Genomic DNA, 17,731 nt, shown 5'->3' on the forward strand with positions numbered 1-17,731 from the left:
GATGACCTTAAAATAGGGAAGATTATCCCTTATTGTCAGAGTGGGTCCAATGTGATCACAAAAGTAGAAAGTGAGAGGGAGACAGAAAAAGTGAGTCATAAATATGGCTCTGGCAGAAGATCAAGTGATTCAACGTGAGGATCGGGCATTGCTGGCTTTGAAAATTACAAGAGACAGGATGTGGAGTGACCTCCAGAATCTGGAAAAGGCAAGGAAATAGATTATCCCCTGAGCCTTTCAGAGGAGAGCACAGTCTTGCTGATACCTTGATTTTAGCTCAGAGAGACTGAGTTAGACTTATCATCTCACAGAGCTGTAAGATAATAAATTTTTGTTGTTTTAAGCCACTAGATGTGTGAGCATTTTTCTATAGCCGTAGTAGAAAACAAATACACTCAAAAGTTTTAAAGTATAAATAAAAGAAAATTTCCAGAAATTCCCTGGTGGTCCAGTGGTTTAAGACCCAGGCTTTCACTGCCATGAACCTGGGTTTGATCCCTGGTCAGGGAACTAAGATTCCCACAAGCCGTGCAGTGAGTCCAAAAAAAAAAAAAACCAGTAAATAAATAAATTTAAAAGAAAACTCCCAAATGGCTACCTATCTTGCCAACACATTCCCAGTCTGGGACTGTACAAATACCCATGCTACTTAGAAAGTAACTATAAAACAGAAAACGCATAGGGCTTTCCTGGTGGCTCAGGGGTAGGTAAAGAATCTGCATGCCAATGCAGGAGACACAGGTTCAATCCCTGATCTGGGAAGATGCCATATGCTGGGGACCAACTAAGACCATGGGTCACAGCTATCGAGCCTGTGCTCTAGAGCTCAGGAGTCAGCTATGGGGCCACTTTCTGCAACTACTGAAGCCTTCAAGCCCTAGAGCCTGTGCTCAGCAATGAGAGAAGCCACCACAATGAGAAGCCCAAGCACCACAATTAGAGACTAGCCCTTAGTTTCCTGATAAGGGACTGAACCAAGGACCCGGCAGGGAAAACACAGAGTCCTAACCACTGGATCACCAGGGAAGTCCTCATCAACATCTTACTAATAAAATTTATACCTGCAAAATTGAAATTTCCTTTAGCATTAAAACAAATAGAACTGAACCAAATCAACAATAAAAGATTATTCCAGGACTTCTAAATGCCACCGTGGCCCTTCAGTAATAAATGGTTTCTTAACATCATCAAATGGCTGTGGAATTGTGCAACTTTTACTAGGTTTACCCAAAGAATGAAATATACTGCAAATCTCAAAATGAGATTATTCTGTAATCTTGATTTTCTCTGAGGCTCAAAACATGACTCCCTCCCTCCATCTCCACTAATCAGACCATGTCCCTCACCTGCTAAAAGACTTCCAGTGGCTTCTCACCTCATTCAGAATCAAAACTACTGGGGCTTCCCTGAAGGCCCAGTGGTGAAGAATCTGCCTGCCAGTGCAGGAGGAGGCACGGTTCCATCTCTGATTCCCGCATGCTATGGGGCAACTAAGCCCGTGCCCCACAGCTATGGAGCCTGTGCTCTAGAGCCCGGAAACTGCAACTACTGAAGCCTTCACACCCATGAGCAACAGGAGCCACATAGCAACATGAGAAGCCACTGCAGTGAGAAGCCTGCACACTGCAGCTAGAGAGTAGCCCCGGCTCTCCGAAAACAGGGAAAAGCCCTCGTAGCCACAAAGACCCAGCGCAGCCAAAAACTAACTAAATAATTTTTTTTTTAAAGTCAATAGTATTTAAATGGCCTACAAAATGCCTCAATCCCAACCCCATCCCACCCCTCTAATCTCACCTCCACTTGCCTCTGTCAGACCTAATTGGAAGGGCCTCCTTGCAGGTACTCCTAGGACACTCGCAACTCAGGACCTAAGGTACCTCCTGTTCCCTCTGCTTGGACCACTCTTTCCCCTTTCTTTAGTAATGAATATTTTATTTCATGCCATATAAATTCCAGACACGGCTCTAGGCACTGGGATGTTATCAACTGTATTATTTCTTGGCTTCAAGAAGCTCACATTCTGGTGAAGTCAAGTGAAAGTTGCTGAGTCATGTCCGACTCTTTGCAACCCCATGGACTATACAGTCCATGGAATTCCCCAGGCCAGAATTCTGGAATGGGTAGCCATTCTCTTCTCTAGGGGATCTTCCCAGGTCTCCCGCATTGCAGGTGGATTCTTTATCAGCTGAGCCACAAGGGAAGCCCTTGTTTCTGGTAGGAGAAGATAATTAAATAAGTAAAACAAATTATAATCAATTTAGACCACTGTGAAGACTTTCTCCCTATCTCTTCCAAGACTGGTCAAATGTGATATTTTCTACCCTGCATAAAATGGTGTCGCCTCCCAACCCTCACCTCCTGTCCCCTACTCCAGCACTATCCATCTTTTCCCCTTCTTCGTCTTTCTACACAGCTTTTATTTATCCCTTGACACATTGTAGGGTTATCTGTTTATTTGCCTCCTTGCTACTGGAATGTAAATTTCCTAAAGAAGGGACTTTCTGTTTATTGTCATTGTCCAAGGCTCCCATAGGCACTTAGTAAACATTTTGGGGGGCTTCCCTGGTGGCTCAGTTGATAAAGAATCTGCCTGAAACGCAGGAGACCCAGGTTCAATCCCTGAGTGGGGAAGATCCCCTCTACAGAAGGAAATGGCAACCCACTCCAGTATTCTTACCTGGAAAATCCCATGGGCAGAGGAGCCTGGTGGGCTATAGTCCATGGAGTCGCAAAGAATTGGACACGACTTTGCAATTAAGCCGCCACCACCACCACCAAACTTTTTTTAAATTAATTAATAAACCATTTCACCAGGTGTTATGGATTGAATCATACTCCCCCTGTCAAAAAAATATTCATATGGTAAAGTTCTAACTCCCAGTACCTTAAAATGTGACCTTATTTGAAGACACAGTCTTTACAGAGCAATCAAATTAAAATGAAGCCACTAGAGGGACTCCCCTGGTGGTCCAGTGGCTAAGACTGCACACTCCCAATATGCAGGGGGCCTGGATTTGATCCTTGGTCAGGGAACTAGATCCCAGACACTGCAACTAAGCGTCCACATGCCTCAACTAAAAAGATCCTGTGTGTCTCAACGAAAATCCAGTGCAGCTAAATGAATACTTTTTTAGAAAAATGAAGTCTCTAGAAGGGATCCTAACTCAATATGACAGGTACCCTTATAAAAGGAGAAAATTTGGAAACAGAAACACAAGGAGGATGCCATGTGAAGATAAAGGCAGATATCAGGGTTGTGTATCTACAAGCCAAGGATCGTGAAAGATTGCCAGTAAAGCCCAGAAGCTAGAGGAGAGGTATGTATCGATCGGATCCTCTCTTACAGCCCTCAGAAGAAATCAATGTTGCAGACACCTTGATCTCGGACTTTCAGCCTCCTGAACTGTGAGACAATAAATTTCTATTGTTTAAGACACCCAGTTTGTGCTATTTTATTATCGCAGTTTTAGCAAACTAATGTACCGGGTAATCCATCACTTCCCTATTGTCTGTGTGTGCAAAACTGTGTACTTAACTAAAACATATCACCGAAATACTAAAAGTTCAATAACAGGGGCCTGACTGAATGCATTATAACACATCCATACAACAGAACACTGTGCCTTTAAAAAGAAGGATGTAGAAAATTATTCAACAACTTAGAAAGTCTTTTACAGCAGATTGTTAAATGAAATTAAGCTTGATACACAATAAGTAAAACAATTTCAATTTATTTAAAAATCTGAGGAGTAGAATTGGACTGCAAATGTATTTTTCAATTTATATGCATTTGTACAGCTTCCCTGGTGGCACTAGTGGTGCCAATGCTAGGAGATGTAAGAGACACGAGTTCGATCCCTGGGTTGGGAAGATCCCCTGGAGGAGGGCATGGTAATCCACTCCAGTATTCTTGCCTGGAGAATCCCATGGACAAAGGAGGCTGGCAGGCTACAATCCTTGGGATCGCACACAGTCAGACATGACTGAAGTGACTTGGCATACACACGTACAGTTTGCATATATTCAATATATAAAAAAATAATATATGTACATATATTCAAACATATACATATGTATACACATGTAATATATCAAAATATATATGTAATTGGACCTAATTTTCATAATCTTGTAAGTGAAGTATTATTGTCTCCATTTTACCCCTGAGAAAATGTAATAAAAAAAGAGTTTGGGTTTGTTTTTTTTTTAAGTTACTGAATGTTACACAACTAGATTACTCAGAATTCCAAGAATTAACCTTCTATATAAACAACATATAACAGCAAAATTCAAGGAGAGTGGATTTTTATGGTTGTTTATGGTGATCTTAATTGTGAACTTGAAGTTTTATGGTGAAAGAGAGGTGATGGTGGAAGGAGAGATTGTAGCTCAGAATTGAACTTTATGACTCTGAGACCAAAGAGTCTCTGGACATCCCCGAATTCAGGAAATCCCAGTTGGAGAACTAGACATCGTGGTCAGAAACTGATCAGCAAAATCCACTGGCCGGCAAAAATATAAAGAGAGCCAATAGACTTGGTCGGAAAACTATAATTCAAAATTCTTTCAATTAACTACAACAGTGAACAAAAAAAGAGCTGGATGAAATTTAAAGAACTCTGAATGTCTGCATTTGGTTTCAAAACACTGCTGCCCAACACAGGAACAGTTAATAAAAAAGGAAACATTAACAGCTCTTAAACACCAAAACTCACTTATAACAGGAGAAAGTCAAATGAAAGCTACTCTGAAATATTTTCTCAAATCAGATCGGTGAACATTCAAAAAATTTAATAGCATACTGTTGGCTATCAAAAGATGTGGGGACTAGGCCCGATACATTGATGGAGGCTGTGTATGTCAGCACAGCCAACAGTGTGACAATATTTTCAAAATTATGAAACACATACCCTTTGACACTGCAACATACATTTCTAGAAATCTATTTTACAATATGAGTGTACACTCAAGGGAATTTCCTGGCTGTGCTTCTGCTACAGGAGGCATGGGTTTGATCCCTGGTCTGGGAACTATGACCCCACATACCCTATGGTGGGGCCAAAAAAAAAAAAAGAGTGTACATAAATAAAATAATTTACATGCAAAATATTTACTATAGAGGGGTTTTTTTTGATAATTTAAAAAACATTTTTTATTGCAGCTAACAAAATTTACTATCTTAACCATTTTTAAAATGTACATTCCTATAGTATTAAGTACATTTACATTGTTGTTTAACTGTCCTCACCACCTATCTCCAAAACTTTTTCATCTTCCCCAACTGAAACTCAGCACCCATTAAACACTATCTCCCTTTCCCCACTGCTCCTAACCCACCAATGGCAACCATATTCTACTTTCTGTCACTATGACTTTGACTATTTTAGATATCTCATATGGAATCATACAGCATTTGCCTTTTGGGGACTGGCTTATTTCAGTTAGCATAATGTCCGAAAGGTTCATCCATGTTGCAGCACAAGTCAGGATCTCCCTTCTTTATAAGGCTGAATAGTATTATTATATTGGTTTCCTTCTATTTCTAGATTGTTGAGTGTTTTATCATAAAAAGATGTTGAATTTTGTCAAATGCTTTCTCTGCATCAATTGAGATGCTGATGTAGAGTTTCTTCCCCTTTATTCTGTTAATGTGGTATATTACATTGAGCAATTTTTGTGTGTTGAACCATTCTTTTTTAAAAAATTTATTTTTAATTGGAGGATAATTGCTTTACAGTGTTGTGTTGGTTTCTGCCCTACGACAACATGATGAAGCATTTTTGCATTCCAGAAATAAAGCCCACTTGCTTGTGGTGTATAATCCTTTCAATATGCTGTTGAATTTAATTTTATAGTACTTTGTTGAGAATTTTTGAATATATATTAACCAGAGATATTGATCTGTATGTTTCTCTCTCCTTTTTTTTGTAATGGCTCTGACATTAGGGCAATGCTGACATTAGGGCAAGCCAAAACTCATAGAATGAGTTAGAAAGTGTTACCTCCTCTTCAGTTTTTTGGGAAAAGTTTGAGAATGATTGGCGTTAATTCTTCTTCAGATGTTACGGTAGAATTCACTTGTGAAGCAGCCATTAGGTCTAGGGCTTTTCTTTGTTAGGAGATTTTTTATTACTGAGTCAATCTCTTTACTAGTCATAGATCTATCAGGATATCTATTTCTTCATGATTCAGTCTTGGTAGGTTTTGTGTTTCTAGGAATTTGTCTATTTCATCTACATTATCCATTTTGTTGGTGTACAGTTGCTCATAGTATTCATAATCTTTCTTAATTTCTGTTGCATAGATTGTAATGTCCCACTTTCACTTATGATTTTAGTAATTTGACTCTCTCTTTTTCTTAGGCAATCTAGATAAAAATTTGTCAATTTTGTTGATCTTTTCAAAAAACCATAGTTTGGTTTCATTGATTTTCTCTATCACTTTTCTATTCCCTATTTCATTTATCTCTGTCTTTAATCTTTACTATTTCTTTCCCTCTGCTAGCTTTGGGTTTAGTTTGCTCTTTTTTTCCTAGTTCCTTAAGTTGTAATGTTGATTTGAGACCTTTCTTCTTTCTAAATGTAAACATGTATAACTATAAATGTCTCACTTAGCACTGCTTTCACTGTGTCCCATAAGTTTTGTTACATTGTGTTTTTATTTTCATTTGTCTCAAGAGTTTTTTGGAAGGGAGAGCACATCATGCAGCTTGGGAATCTTGGTTCCTCGACCGGGAGTTGAACTCACACCCTTGGCAGTGAAAGCTCGGAGTCCTAACCACCGGACCACCAGGGAATTCCCTCAAGATATTTTCTAATTTCCCTTGTGACTTCTTCTTTTATCCACTAGTTGTTTATGAGTGTGTTTTTTAGGGACTTCCTTGGCAGTCCAGTAGTTAAGACTCTGCCCTTCCAATGGAAGGGGCAAAAGTTCAATCCCTGGTTGGTGAACTAAGATCCCACATGCCACTTGGCATGGCCAAAAATTTTTTAAAAGTATGGTTTTTAATTTCCAAAGATTTGTGAATTTTCCAGTTGTCCTGTTATTGATTTCCAACTTCCTTTCATTGTGGTCAGAGAGGATACTCTACATGATATTATCTTTTAAATCTATCGAGACAATTTATGATTTAACATATGCTTCTTGTTATATGAGAATGACCCATGTGCACTTGAGAAGAATGTGTACGCTGTTGTTTTTGAGTAAAGTTTTCTGCATGTGTCTGTTAGAACCAGTTGGCTCACTGCGTTGGTCAAGTCCTCTATTTCCTTACTTACCTTCTCTCTGGTGGTTCTAGCCATCAGTGAGAGAGCTGTACTGAAGTCTCCAACTATTATTATAAATTATCCCTTTTCTCCTTTCAACTTTGCCCATTTTTGCCTCCTATATTTTGATAATCTGTTATTAAGTGTGATTATAGTTTTTTTGGTAATGTTAAAAGAGAAAAAGCAATCTAATAGCCACTGATCTTCAAGATACACTTACTCTTTTTAAGTTAGTTCAGTTCAGTCACTCAGTCGTGTCCGACTCTTTGCAACCCCACGGACTGCAACACACCAGTCTTCCCTGTCCTTCACCATCTCTCGGAGCTTGCTCAAACTCATGTCCATTGAGTAGGTGATGACATCCAACCATTGCGTCCTCTGTGGTCCTCTTCTCCTGCCTTCAATCTTTCCCAGCATCAGGGTCTTTTCTAATGAGACGGCTCTTCACACTAGGTGGCCAAAGTATATAGGAGCTTCAGCATCAGTCCTTCCAACGAATATTCAGGATTGATTTCCTTTAAGATTGACTGGTTGGATCTTCTTGCAGTCCAAGGGACTCTCAAGAGTCTTCTCCAACACCACAGTTCGAAGGTATCAATTCTTCAGCGCTTGGCCTTCTTTATAGTCCAATCTCACATCCATACATGACTACTGGAAAAACCATAGCTTTGACTATACGGACCTTTGTAGGCAAAGTAATATGTCTGTTTTTTAATACGTTGTCTAGGTTTTTCATGGCTTTTCTTCCAAGGAGCAGGCATCTTTTAATTCCATGGCTGCAGTCACCATCTACAGTGATTTTGGAGCCCAAGAAAATAAAAGTCTGTCACTGTTTCCATTTCTCCCATCTATTTGCCATGAAGTGATGGGACCAGATGCCATGATCTTAGATTTTTGAATGTTGAGTTTTAAGCCAGAGGAGAGTTTCATTCTCCTCTTTCACATTCATCAAGAGGCTCTTTAGTTCCTCTTTGCTTTCTGTGATTAGGGTGGTATTATCTGCATATCTGAGGTTATTGATATTTCTCCTGGCAATCGTGATTTCGGCTTGTGCTTCATCCAGCCCGGCATTTCACATGATGTACTCTGCATATAAGTTAAATAAGCAGGGTGACCGTATTTAACCTTGACGTACTCCTTTCCCAATTTTGAACCAGTCTGTTGTTCCACGTCCAGTTGCATAACTGTTGCTTCTTGACCTGCATACAGTTTTCTCAGGAGACAGGTAAGGTGGTCTGGTATTCCCATCTCTTGAAAAATTTTCGTTTGTTGTGATCCATCCAATGGGTATTGGCAATTTAATCTCTGGTTCCTCTGCCTTTTCTAAATCCAGCTTGTACATCTGGAAATTCTCGGTTCATGTACTGCTGAAGCCTAGCTTGAAGGATTTTGAGCATTATCTTGCTAGCACATGAAATGAGCACAATTGTGCAGTAGTTTGAATTCTTTGGTATTGCCCTTCTTTGGGATTAGAATGAAAACTGACCTTTTCCAGTCCTGTGGGCACTGCTGAGTTTTCCAAATTTGCAGGCATATTGAGTGTAGCACTCTAACAGCATCATCTTTTAGGATTTGAAATAACTGAGCTGGAATTCCATCACCTCCAGTAGCTTCTCGGACAGTTGCCCTAGGTTCCTGGCCCCTGATGTACACATATCTTCTCCCAAATACCAAATACTAACCTAAATGCTGCTGCAAAAGAATTTTGCAGATGTAATTAGTATCCAAAATTAGTTGACCTTAAATTAGGGAAATTACTTGGACCTGACATAATCACATGAGCCCTTTAAAAGCATTTTCTCTGGTCGTCCCAGTTTAGAAGTCAAAGATGTGCTCTGCCTTCCTTGGAAGAAAGCGAACATACATACTGTGAGCTGACTATAGGGGCCACATGCCCAGGAACTACAAATAGCCTCTAGGAGCTAAGAGTAGTTCCAGGCTGACTAGAGAAAAGTGGGAACCTCAGTGCTACAGACATAGAAAAATGAATTCTGCTGGCAACCAGTGAACTTGGAAGCCCAGATGAGAACTGCAACATCCTGGTTTCAGTCTGGTGACACCCTAAGTGGACAATCCAGCCATGTCATACCCATATGGCTGACCTACAGAAAACGTGAGATAAGAAACTTGTGTTGTTTTAAGCCACTAAGTTTGTGATACTTTGTTATGCAACAACAGAAAATGAATACACCAAGGAAGTGTGAAACATCACTCGCTGAATTAGAAGTCAGGAGCAGGACCTCTAGGACTGTGAATGTGCTATGTATAGATCTCTGGGCATCACTTACAATTTTCTGTGTGAACGGAACCCTCTGAAAATGGGCAGTACACACAGCACCAGTGTACACAGCAGTCCTGCAGAAGACTTGCCCTGTTCCAACATCTGGGTTATTTTAGGCCATTTAACCATTTTAGTAGAAATGAGAGGCTGGGGTTAGGTGTACCTGAAGGTCCATAGCAGCTCAACATTTGGAGTGTTTAAGTATACTTTGCAACAACTCCACCATACACTGCCCTTCTCAGTCATACCGTCTCAATCTAACCTCTCCCTTCACTTAAATACATCTTTCTTTCTTAAGGGACTGTTGCCTTATTAACAAATATGACTTTGAGGACAGAACTAGCTGGTGGTTATGTTGGGAAGAAACCACAAGAGAACTTCCCTTCCCCTTTTCCCTTTTGATTATAAGTGAACCTGTGACGTTTAGCTTTAGATAGCTCAAGAGGCTTAGGATCAGTGGGTAGTTCTTTTCAATTCCATCAATCTGTTGAACAGATCAGCACATCAGAGGGGGTCATTTTGAGTAAGTGCTGACTCGCTTGTTCCCTTGGAATGAAGCTCAATAATAAAAAAGTCATGGCAAAACCCAAGTCTCTCAGGAGAGCCTCAAAGGACTGTCTGAGAAAACGTGTCTGTCCAAGAGACAGGAAATGCAGTTAAAGTTAACTAACACAAAATCAGTTATTGCAAACTCAGTTAAGATAAGGTGAGTGTAAAGGTGAGCAAAATCAAACCTTGAAAACAAGTCAATGTTAATTAGTCTACACTCTTCTCCACTTCTGCCCCATTATTCCCACTAAGGTCTGACAAGGTATCAGCCACCGTGACTGCTCTGCAGGGGGTCAATATTTCAAGACAATTTAAGGGTATGGCTTTGGAATCCTAGACTCTACAGTTTACATATATATAATACAGACTGACATGTTAGGGCTGATTTGGGGTGGAGCAAGAGAATACTTGTGTGGTATAGAACAGTGACTACCAAATCCAGTCCAAGGATAGATGATTTTTCACCAACCATAAGAAGAAAAACATGACCAAAATTGTGACTTTCTCATGAAAACACAAAGATATCCTTTATAAATGTATTCATGTTAATAGGCTATTGCTATTATTTCCATGTTCCTTTTCATTCTTTCGCTGTCAAAATGTTTTTTATGAAATAATGGTGATAATAAATCACATCCTTTTACTAGATACCCATTTGGCAAAATAAAAAGTTGGCAACTGTGTACCACCCTCTTCAACTTTTTAAGAAATTTCTGGCAGCACTGGCTCTTTATTTCAGCACACAGGCTCCAGCACTTGGGCTTAGTTGCTCTGTGGCAAGTGGGATCTTAGTTCCCTGACCAGGGATCAAACCTGTGTCCCCTACATTGCAAGGTGGATTCTTAACCACTGGACCACCAGGGAAATCCGCTCCTCAACTTTTTAAAATATATATATATATTTTTAGTAGTATGTAAAAATACGAGATTGGGAACCACTAGTCTCTCTCTCTCTGATGGGAGACTGCCAGGAGTAGAAACAGCCTTAGAAGATCAGCAATTCTCGGGAAGGTAGGTTTAAATGAACTGGGATGATCTAGGGGATCACTTTTCAAAATTATTTGTATTAACTTTATGAAATTCAGTACTGAATTAGAAAAATTGGTATGCTTCAGGAACAAGGAAGGAGTAAACCAACAGAGAGAGATGGGATCCAGGGAACAAGAGATGCAACACAGGAGTGGTGAAGAGAAGTCCTAATGACTGCCCCTGCGCCCTGCACCCAGGCAGCAACTAGTCAATGGAGGAAGTGAAGGGAAACTCAATCGCACTACACTCACAACCCACACAGTGAGCTGTAGTCACCTGCTCATCCTATCAGTGTCCCAGCAAGGAGGCGATGGTACCTTTGAGATAAAGCAGTGACCCAGAGCCAGTAGTAACAGACGCCATCACCCCTAGCCCCAAAGAAGCAAGGAGGGGGAGAGGTTAGTGGAAACTGGAAGGAGTCATGTGGAGTTGGTCACCATGAGCTTCAGTGACTTCTGGCTGAAGAACAAATCTGATCTGAAGACACCGTGAAGGGAAGGAGCCAAGGGAAAAAATACCCTGACCTCACACCTTCCTTTACTCTCTCCCATCTACTGCTGCAGATACCACTGGCCAAACCAACAGATCCCAGAGGTCACAGGAAGCCCGCTGATGTAGTCTATACAGCTTTCTTGAGCGGGAGGGCAGGGTGAGGGAAGCAAAGATTTGGAGGGACAAATGGAAGACATCTAGAGCACACATAATGATATACATGCTGATCAATAGGTAGAATTTTGCAAATTTTGACTCAAAATTTACAAAAATAGTATTTGGAGGGTGTGTGGGAGAAGAAGAGGGAATATAGTGTAACATAGCTATATCTCAATCATGGCAGAAGTCAGTAATGTTTATAGCTGATAGCTCCAAAAATACGAAGATAAATCATGAGGTAAAAGCAACAGCTAAATGAGTAAATCCTTTGGGGACTATCAGAATAAGGATATTATAAACCTTGCAATATTATTTAGTTTTTAAAAAATGGTGTGTTTAATAAAACTAATTTTAACAAAGTTGCTAGATGGCTATAGGAAAAGCTAGTAGTGGTTACCATCTTTGGAGCCAGAATAAAGGAATGACAGTAGAAAAAGAACATTCATTTTTCATTTAACCTGTCCTTGCATTGTTCTACTATGAACATCTGCTACTTTCACACTATAGTTTTTAATACCTTAAAAAGCAATCCAAATCAATCAACTGGATTTAGCTACTAACAGGAGTTTATCTAATCCCTCAGGTGCGCTGGGGTAGAAAAGTTGAAACACACTCATTTCTATCAAAGGAAGTTCAAGGTGGATCAATGACTTCACCAGACATAACAGAGCCTCAGTTAAGATCCAGGACTTCATTGGGGACCCAAGGTGGGGAGTTCCTTCTAACTTCTCCTTGCTTCCGAGAGAATAAACATTATATAAAGATATGTCTCATCATCTTTGAATATTTGTAGATCCCAACAGTAGAGTGAAGAAGCCCATGAATGACCATGGGATGAAAGACCATGTAGACAGGCCCAGACCAGCAAGTAACTTACCAGTCGCATCACTGTTGCTAAAAACCACTAACTTATTACTATGGAACAAAATAACTAACACAATCTATATTTTTTTTTAAAAAAAGAAGAAAGTTTCACTGCCCCATAACTATCCTGATGCCATCACACTATTCCAATCCTGCTTTCTGATGTGGTTAAAGAATCTTGCTTTTAAATATTTAAAAGAAAAAAGAACAACAAGCTAAATTGAATATTTAATACATTTGTAGGAACAGAAGGAACAAAACAAGGATTCAAATTTTATATTATACATTAGACATTTATGTAAAGGATGTTCCATTTTTCAGAGAGGTTTCCCCTATTTCCCTGTCTTTTCTATCTTCCTCAGAGCAATAAATAGTAATTACTATTCTCACAGATAAGCTACTCCTTTGAGTTGGACAGTAATTACATCTTTATTTCAAGTCATTATCATCTCCAAAAACTACCTTTCATTTCACTGCACAGTCTTCACTGCAATGTTTCACAGTAAAATTACACTCCTCAAATTTGAAGAGCCTGAATAAAAGCTAGAGGCCCCAAGGATTTCTAGGTACTGACTTAGTAACAGTGTCTACTGCACAAACCTTATATATTTATTTATATTTTTAAAACTGCAATTAAAGAAATGAAAGCTACTTTAATGAAAAAGGAACTCAAGAATGAGGTTGTTAAATATAACTAGCTACATTTGAAATACAAATACCACATATTCCCTGATTAGTGTCAGGTAAATGTCTAAACTATTAATATCTAACCCAAATTCTGGTCTTGGAAAAAGATCAGAGACAATTACAAAGAAGGTGCTTCATAGTATCAGGTCCATTTTTAAAACAATGAGATCCTTTGGGACAATCAGTTTAGTCTTTCTTTTTATCACAGATGTCTGTTGGTCCTCTTATTGGTAATCCATTTATGTCTGCACCCTAAAATGAAAAAACATTTTAGATGTCATTACAACAAAAAGACATTATAAGAGATATTCTCTTTAAAAACACAAACTTCAGAATGCAAAAACTCCTGGAAACGTGCAGGATGGCTAAATTCGTGCAGGTGATTGAATTTAACAATCACCAACACTAAAGAAAACAGTTGTCTAAATATTCACTTAAAAAAATACCTGCATTTTATTACAAAAAGAAAACCTCTATGAATCTACTCATTACATCTCTTATCAAAGTTATCAATCAGAGAAACTGGCTTATTCAGAATCAGCTTTTGTCATCTATTAGCTATTTACCATTACTCTTAGCAGACAGGAAATACTGTTTCTATCTTGCAAGTAGCCAATGCATAAATCAGAGGACTTATTTAAAACCTTAATTCAAAGCAAGTGTTAATTACAAATAGAAAATTCCAAACCCCTATTTTAAAAAAGAGAGAAATTTAATTTAGACTTTGGTGGTTTTTTTCTTTTGAACTTTTTATTCTGTATTGGAGTATAGCTGATTAACAATGTTGTGATAGTTTCAGACGAACAGTGAAGGGACTCAGCTATACATGTATCCATTCTCCCCCAAAACCCCCTTGAATCCAGGCTGCCACATAACATTAAGCAGAGTTCCATGTGCTATACAGTAGGTCCTTGTTGGTTATCCATTTTAAAAAGAGCAGCGTGTATATGACCATCCCAAACTCGCTAACTATCCCTTCTCTCTGGCAACTCCCTAACTATCCCTTCTCTCTTGCAACCATAAGTTTGTTTTGTAAGTCTGTCTCTTTCTGTTTTGTAAGTAAGTTCATTTCTATCATTTATTTTTAGATTCTACATATAAGGGATATCATATGGTATGTCTCCTTCTCTGGAAATTTAATCATATTAATGAAGCTTCTGGTTCAAAGAACTTGACTTTCCAAAAGTCACTATTTTACCCTGACTGTACCCCCCCCCCCATTCAAGGGATTTTAATGTTCTTACCTTATAGTCTACTTTGCCTTTGTTTTTATCATTGGATTCTCGTATAGCTTTCCGAGGCCACATACGGCTAACAAAGGGGGAGATCAGAGGGTATATATATGGCTCCAGGAACTTTTTGTAGACCCAGAGCAGAACTGGAATGACGATGCAGGGAATGCACACCATTGTCCCGGATGTGAGTTCCTGAACTACTGACAAACAGCAGAAAAAACAAATTAGATTATCATAGATTAATGACTGAGGGAATTTACCTAGATTAAAATATATGAAAAGACTATTTCTACACTGAAGGAAAAACTTAAATCACACTATAGGTACTATCGTAAAGCAAGAGTCTATTCACAAAAATGCTGCTATCTACAAGGGAAAAGAGGAACAGGTGGCAGACTTGAAAATAAGAGTGAGGATAAGCCTGCCTCCAAAACTCGCCAGTCACTGTTTCACAACCATAAATTTGGTGATAAAGGAAAGACAGGGCTTCCCAGGTGGCTCAGTGATAAGGAATCCTCCTGTCAATGCAGGAGACATGGGTTCAGTCCCTGGGTGGGGAAGATCCCCTGGAGAAGGAGATGGCAACTCACTCTAGTATCCTTGCCTGGGAAATCCCATGGACAGAAGAGTCTGGAGGGCTACAATCTATGGGGTCATCCAACAATTCTTAGCACTGAACACACATCAACTCATTTAATCTTCAAAACACCTAGTGAGGTTGGGTACTCTGGCATCTCCATTTACATATAAAGAAAAGGAGTCACCAAAACATTAAGGAATTTGGAGTAATTACTGGTGAATGAGTAAACAATGCTGAACTAGGCAATTGAAAATGATTAACAATACAAGCAAGGAATGATATAGATAACTGAAATAAAAATGTAAATGTACATCAGAGAATGACCACTATTTTACAAAGGATTCGTAACTGGATTCTTTAAAATAGTCCTCTAGTCTTAGGCGGTGTGAGTGATGGTAAAGAACCTGCCTGCAAAGGCGGGAGACGAAGAGACACAGGTTGGATCCCTTGAGTAGGCAGATTCCCTGGAAGAGGGCATAGCAACCCACTTCAGTATTTCTGCCTGGAGAATCCCATGGACAGTGGAGCCTGGCAGGCTATGGTCCACAGGGTCACAGAGTCAGACACGACTGAAGCTGAGTTAGCACACACACACGCTAGCCAAATTAAGATAATTTAGGAATCTGCCAAAAATTCTGATCAAAATAAACCAAAGAAGCAAGAGTCTTTTCCAGCATTTTACAAGGAATCATTATTTTTGGCTACTAGCCTTAGAATCTCATCTGGAGAGCTTCAGCTTACAAGTACTGCAGCATAATAATCAACCAGGAACCGGGGCAGCTGCTTGGATTTGAGACCTGCTTTCACTACTTTCTAGACAGTGTTCCTGAGCACATTATTTGACCAGACAGTGCCTTAATTCTTCCATGTGTAAAAAGAAGATATATATTAGTACTTATATCAAAGGGATGTAGTGTGGACTAGACAATAGGAATACAAAGCTCAGAACAGTGTCCGCATATGATAAGTACTATTTAAGTGTTATCACTATATGAAAAAAACCCCAAAACAGATTCAAAAGTTATAACCTGTCCAAAGCCCACACTTTAGGTAAAACTCGTAATTCTGGTTTCCTAGCTAAACGCTCTTGCATTTTCCCTTCCCAAAAAAAGATCATCATGTTATTCCCCTTTCTAGCAAACTTTAAAAAGCAACGAAACCCTTCAAAACAACTGGCAATGCTACCGAGCACTAGGATAATACGATGACTTGCAACCGTTCCATCATATTCACGTTTCTAATGTACTTGAAATTGTTTTAAATAAATTCTCAAGGACAATTACTACTAGTTACTTCTGTCCTAATTATCGCTTAGAAAGGCCTAAAAACTGTGGCTTAGAAAGGTCTAGAGGTGGCTATGATAAATTGATAAAAAATAATTTTATTTACTGTCTCCAAGCCAATTCTCGAATATTACAACACTGTGAGATAAATGGATCGAAACTGTTGGAAGAGAGGAATTTCTTTCATTCGACTTCAGTTCAGTCGCTCAGTCGTGTCTGACTCTTTGCGACCCCATGAACCCCAGCACACCAGGCCTCCCTGTCCATCACCAACTGCCGGAGTCCACCCAAACCCATGTCCATCGAGTCAGTGATGCCATCCAACCATCTCATCCTCTGTCACCCCCTTCTCTTCCTGCCCTCAATCTTTCCCAGCATCAGGGTCTTTTCAAATGAATCAGCTCTTCGCATCAGGTGGCCAAAGTACTGGAGTTTCAGCTTCAACATCAGTCCTTCCAATGAACACCCAGGACTGATCTCCTTTAGGATGGACTTAGTCATTCGACTTAGTCCAATACAATGGAACAGGAAAAAGCTGAAGCTCTGTGAGAACAGGGAGCAGCTGTGGGTGTGGGAGGGGGGAACGTCAGCTCCTGGAAGGAATCAGTCCTCCAGAAATCAATCTGGAGACAAAAGAGAGCGGGACAGGCCGAGTCAAAGGTAAGGACTGAGAGACAGGAGCGAGGAAAAGAGAATGGGGGTGACGATAATAAAAAGTGATACCGACAGTCAGGCCAGAGAGCGGATCCGGAGGTAAGAAGAGGCAGGAGCGGGTGGAGGCGGGCGCAGTGCAGCCAAAGGGCGAGGTGGGCGGGAGGCAGGGGGCTGGTGTACCGTGAGGGCAGGAGAACCGAGCTGCGCACAGAGGCTGCCGCCCACGCCGCCCCGATCCCTCCCCGGCCACTACCCGGTCCGGCTCACCCGCGACGACCGAGTCTCAGGGGCAGTAACCACGCTTCCGGAAAGACGATCTCGGGGACGCGCCGCAGCCGAGCCAATAGTACCGCAGGAGGGGCCGACAAAGGCGCGCCAACGTCAGCCTGACGTAACGGGGACGCCCGCCGGGAGCGTGGACGACTTCCGGCGCGGCCGCAGCCGTACCTAGAGCCTGCAGGCGAGGCGGAAGCGCTCGCTTTCCCAGGTGCCCCGTCGCTGAGGAGAGCCACGACGCTGCTCCCGGAGGATGGTGCGTTTGCGAGCGGCTCATCACCTGTATGGAAGCTTGCTTCAGTGACGGCTAAGCTGTTTTCAAATGCAGCTGTGGCTGAGCTCATTCTGTTTAGTCACTAAGTCTCCGACTTTTTGCGA

The 17,731-nt window shown here is 40.5% G+C and overlaps 1 protein-coding gene across 6 annotated transcripts; it reads right to left on the reverse strand.

Annotated features, from left to right (window-relative positions):
- Window positions 1-12,854: 12,854 nt before the first annotated feature.
- C14H18orf32 (chromosome 14 C18orf32 homolog) lies at window positions 12,855-17,397 on the reverse strand. 6 transcript variants are annotated; one of them, XM_081561997.1, is made up of 3 exons: window positions 17,345-17,397; window positions 14,570-14,757; window positions 12,855-13,577 (listed from the first exon to the last, which is right to left on the reverse strand). In XM_081561997.1, exons 2-3 carry the CDS (start codon window positions 14,732-14,734, stop codon window positions 13,512-13,514), a joined length of 231 nt encoding a protein of 76 aa, XP_081418123.1. In that variant the 5' UTR covers window positions 14,735-14,757; window positions 17,345-17,397; the 3' UTR covers window positions 12,855-13,511. The 6 variants fall into 6 exon arrangements, with proteins under 6 accessions (XP_081418123.1, XP_081418125.1, XP_081418120.1 ...); XM_081561999.1 differs by having other exon boundaries at window positions 14,570-14,760; XM_081561994.1 differs by having other exon boundaries at window positions 17,258-17,397.
- Window positions 17,398-17,731: the final 334 nt, after the last annotated feature.

This window comes from Giraffa tippelskirchi, chromosome 14 (assembly GCF_054371585.1).
Source record: "Giraffa tippelskirchi isolate mGirTip1 chromosome 14, T2T-mGirTip1v1.2.pri, whole genome shotgun sequence".
Lineage (NCBI taxonomy): Eukaryota > Metazoa > Chordata > Mammalia > Artiodactyla > Giraffidae > Giraffa > Giraffa tippelskirchi.

Excerpts from the sequence above, each read along its gene's own strand:
- C14H18orf32 (XM_081561997.1), bottom strand. The coding sequence starts at position 14,734 with ATGGTGTGCATTCCCTGCATCGTCATTCCAGTTCTGCTCTGGGTCTAC. Across the intron at positions 13,578-14,569 it reads AAGGCAAAGTAGACTATAAG|GGTGCAGACATAAATGGATT; the intron begins GTAAGAACATTA and ends TTTTCATTTTAG.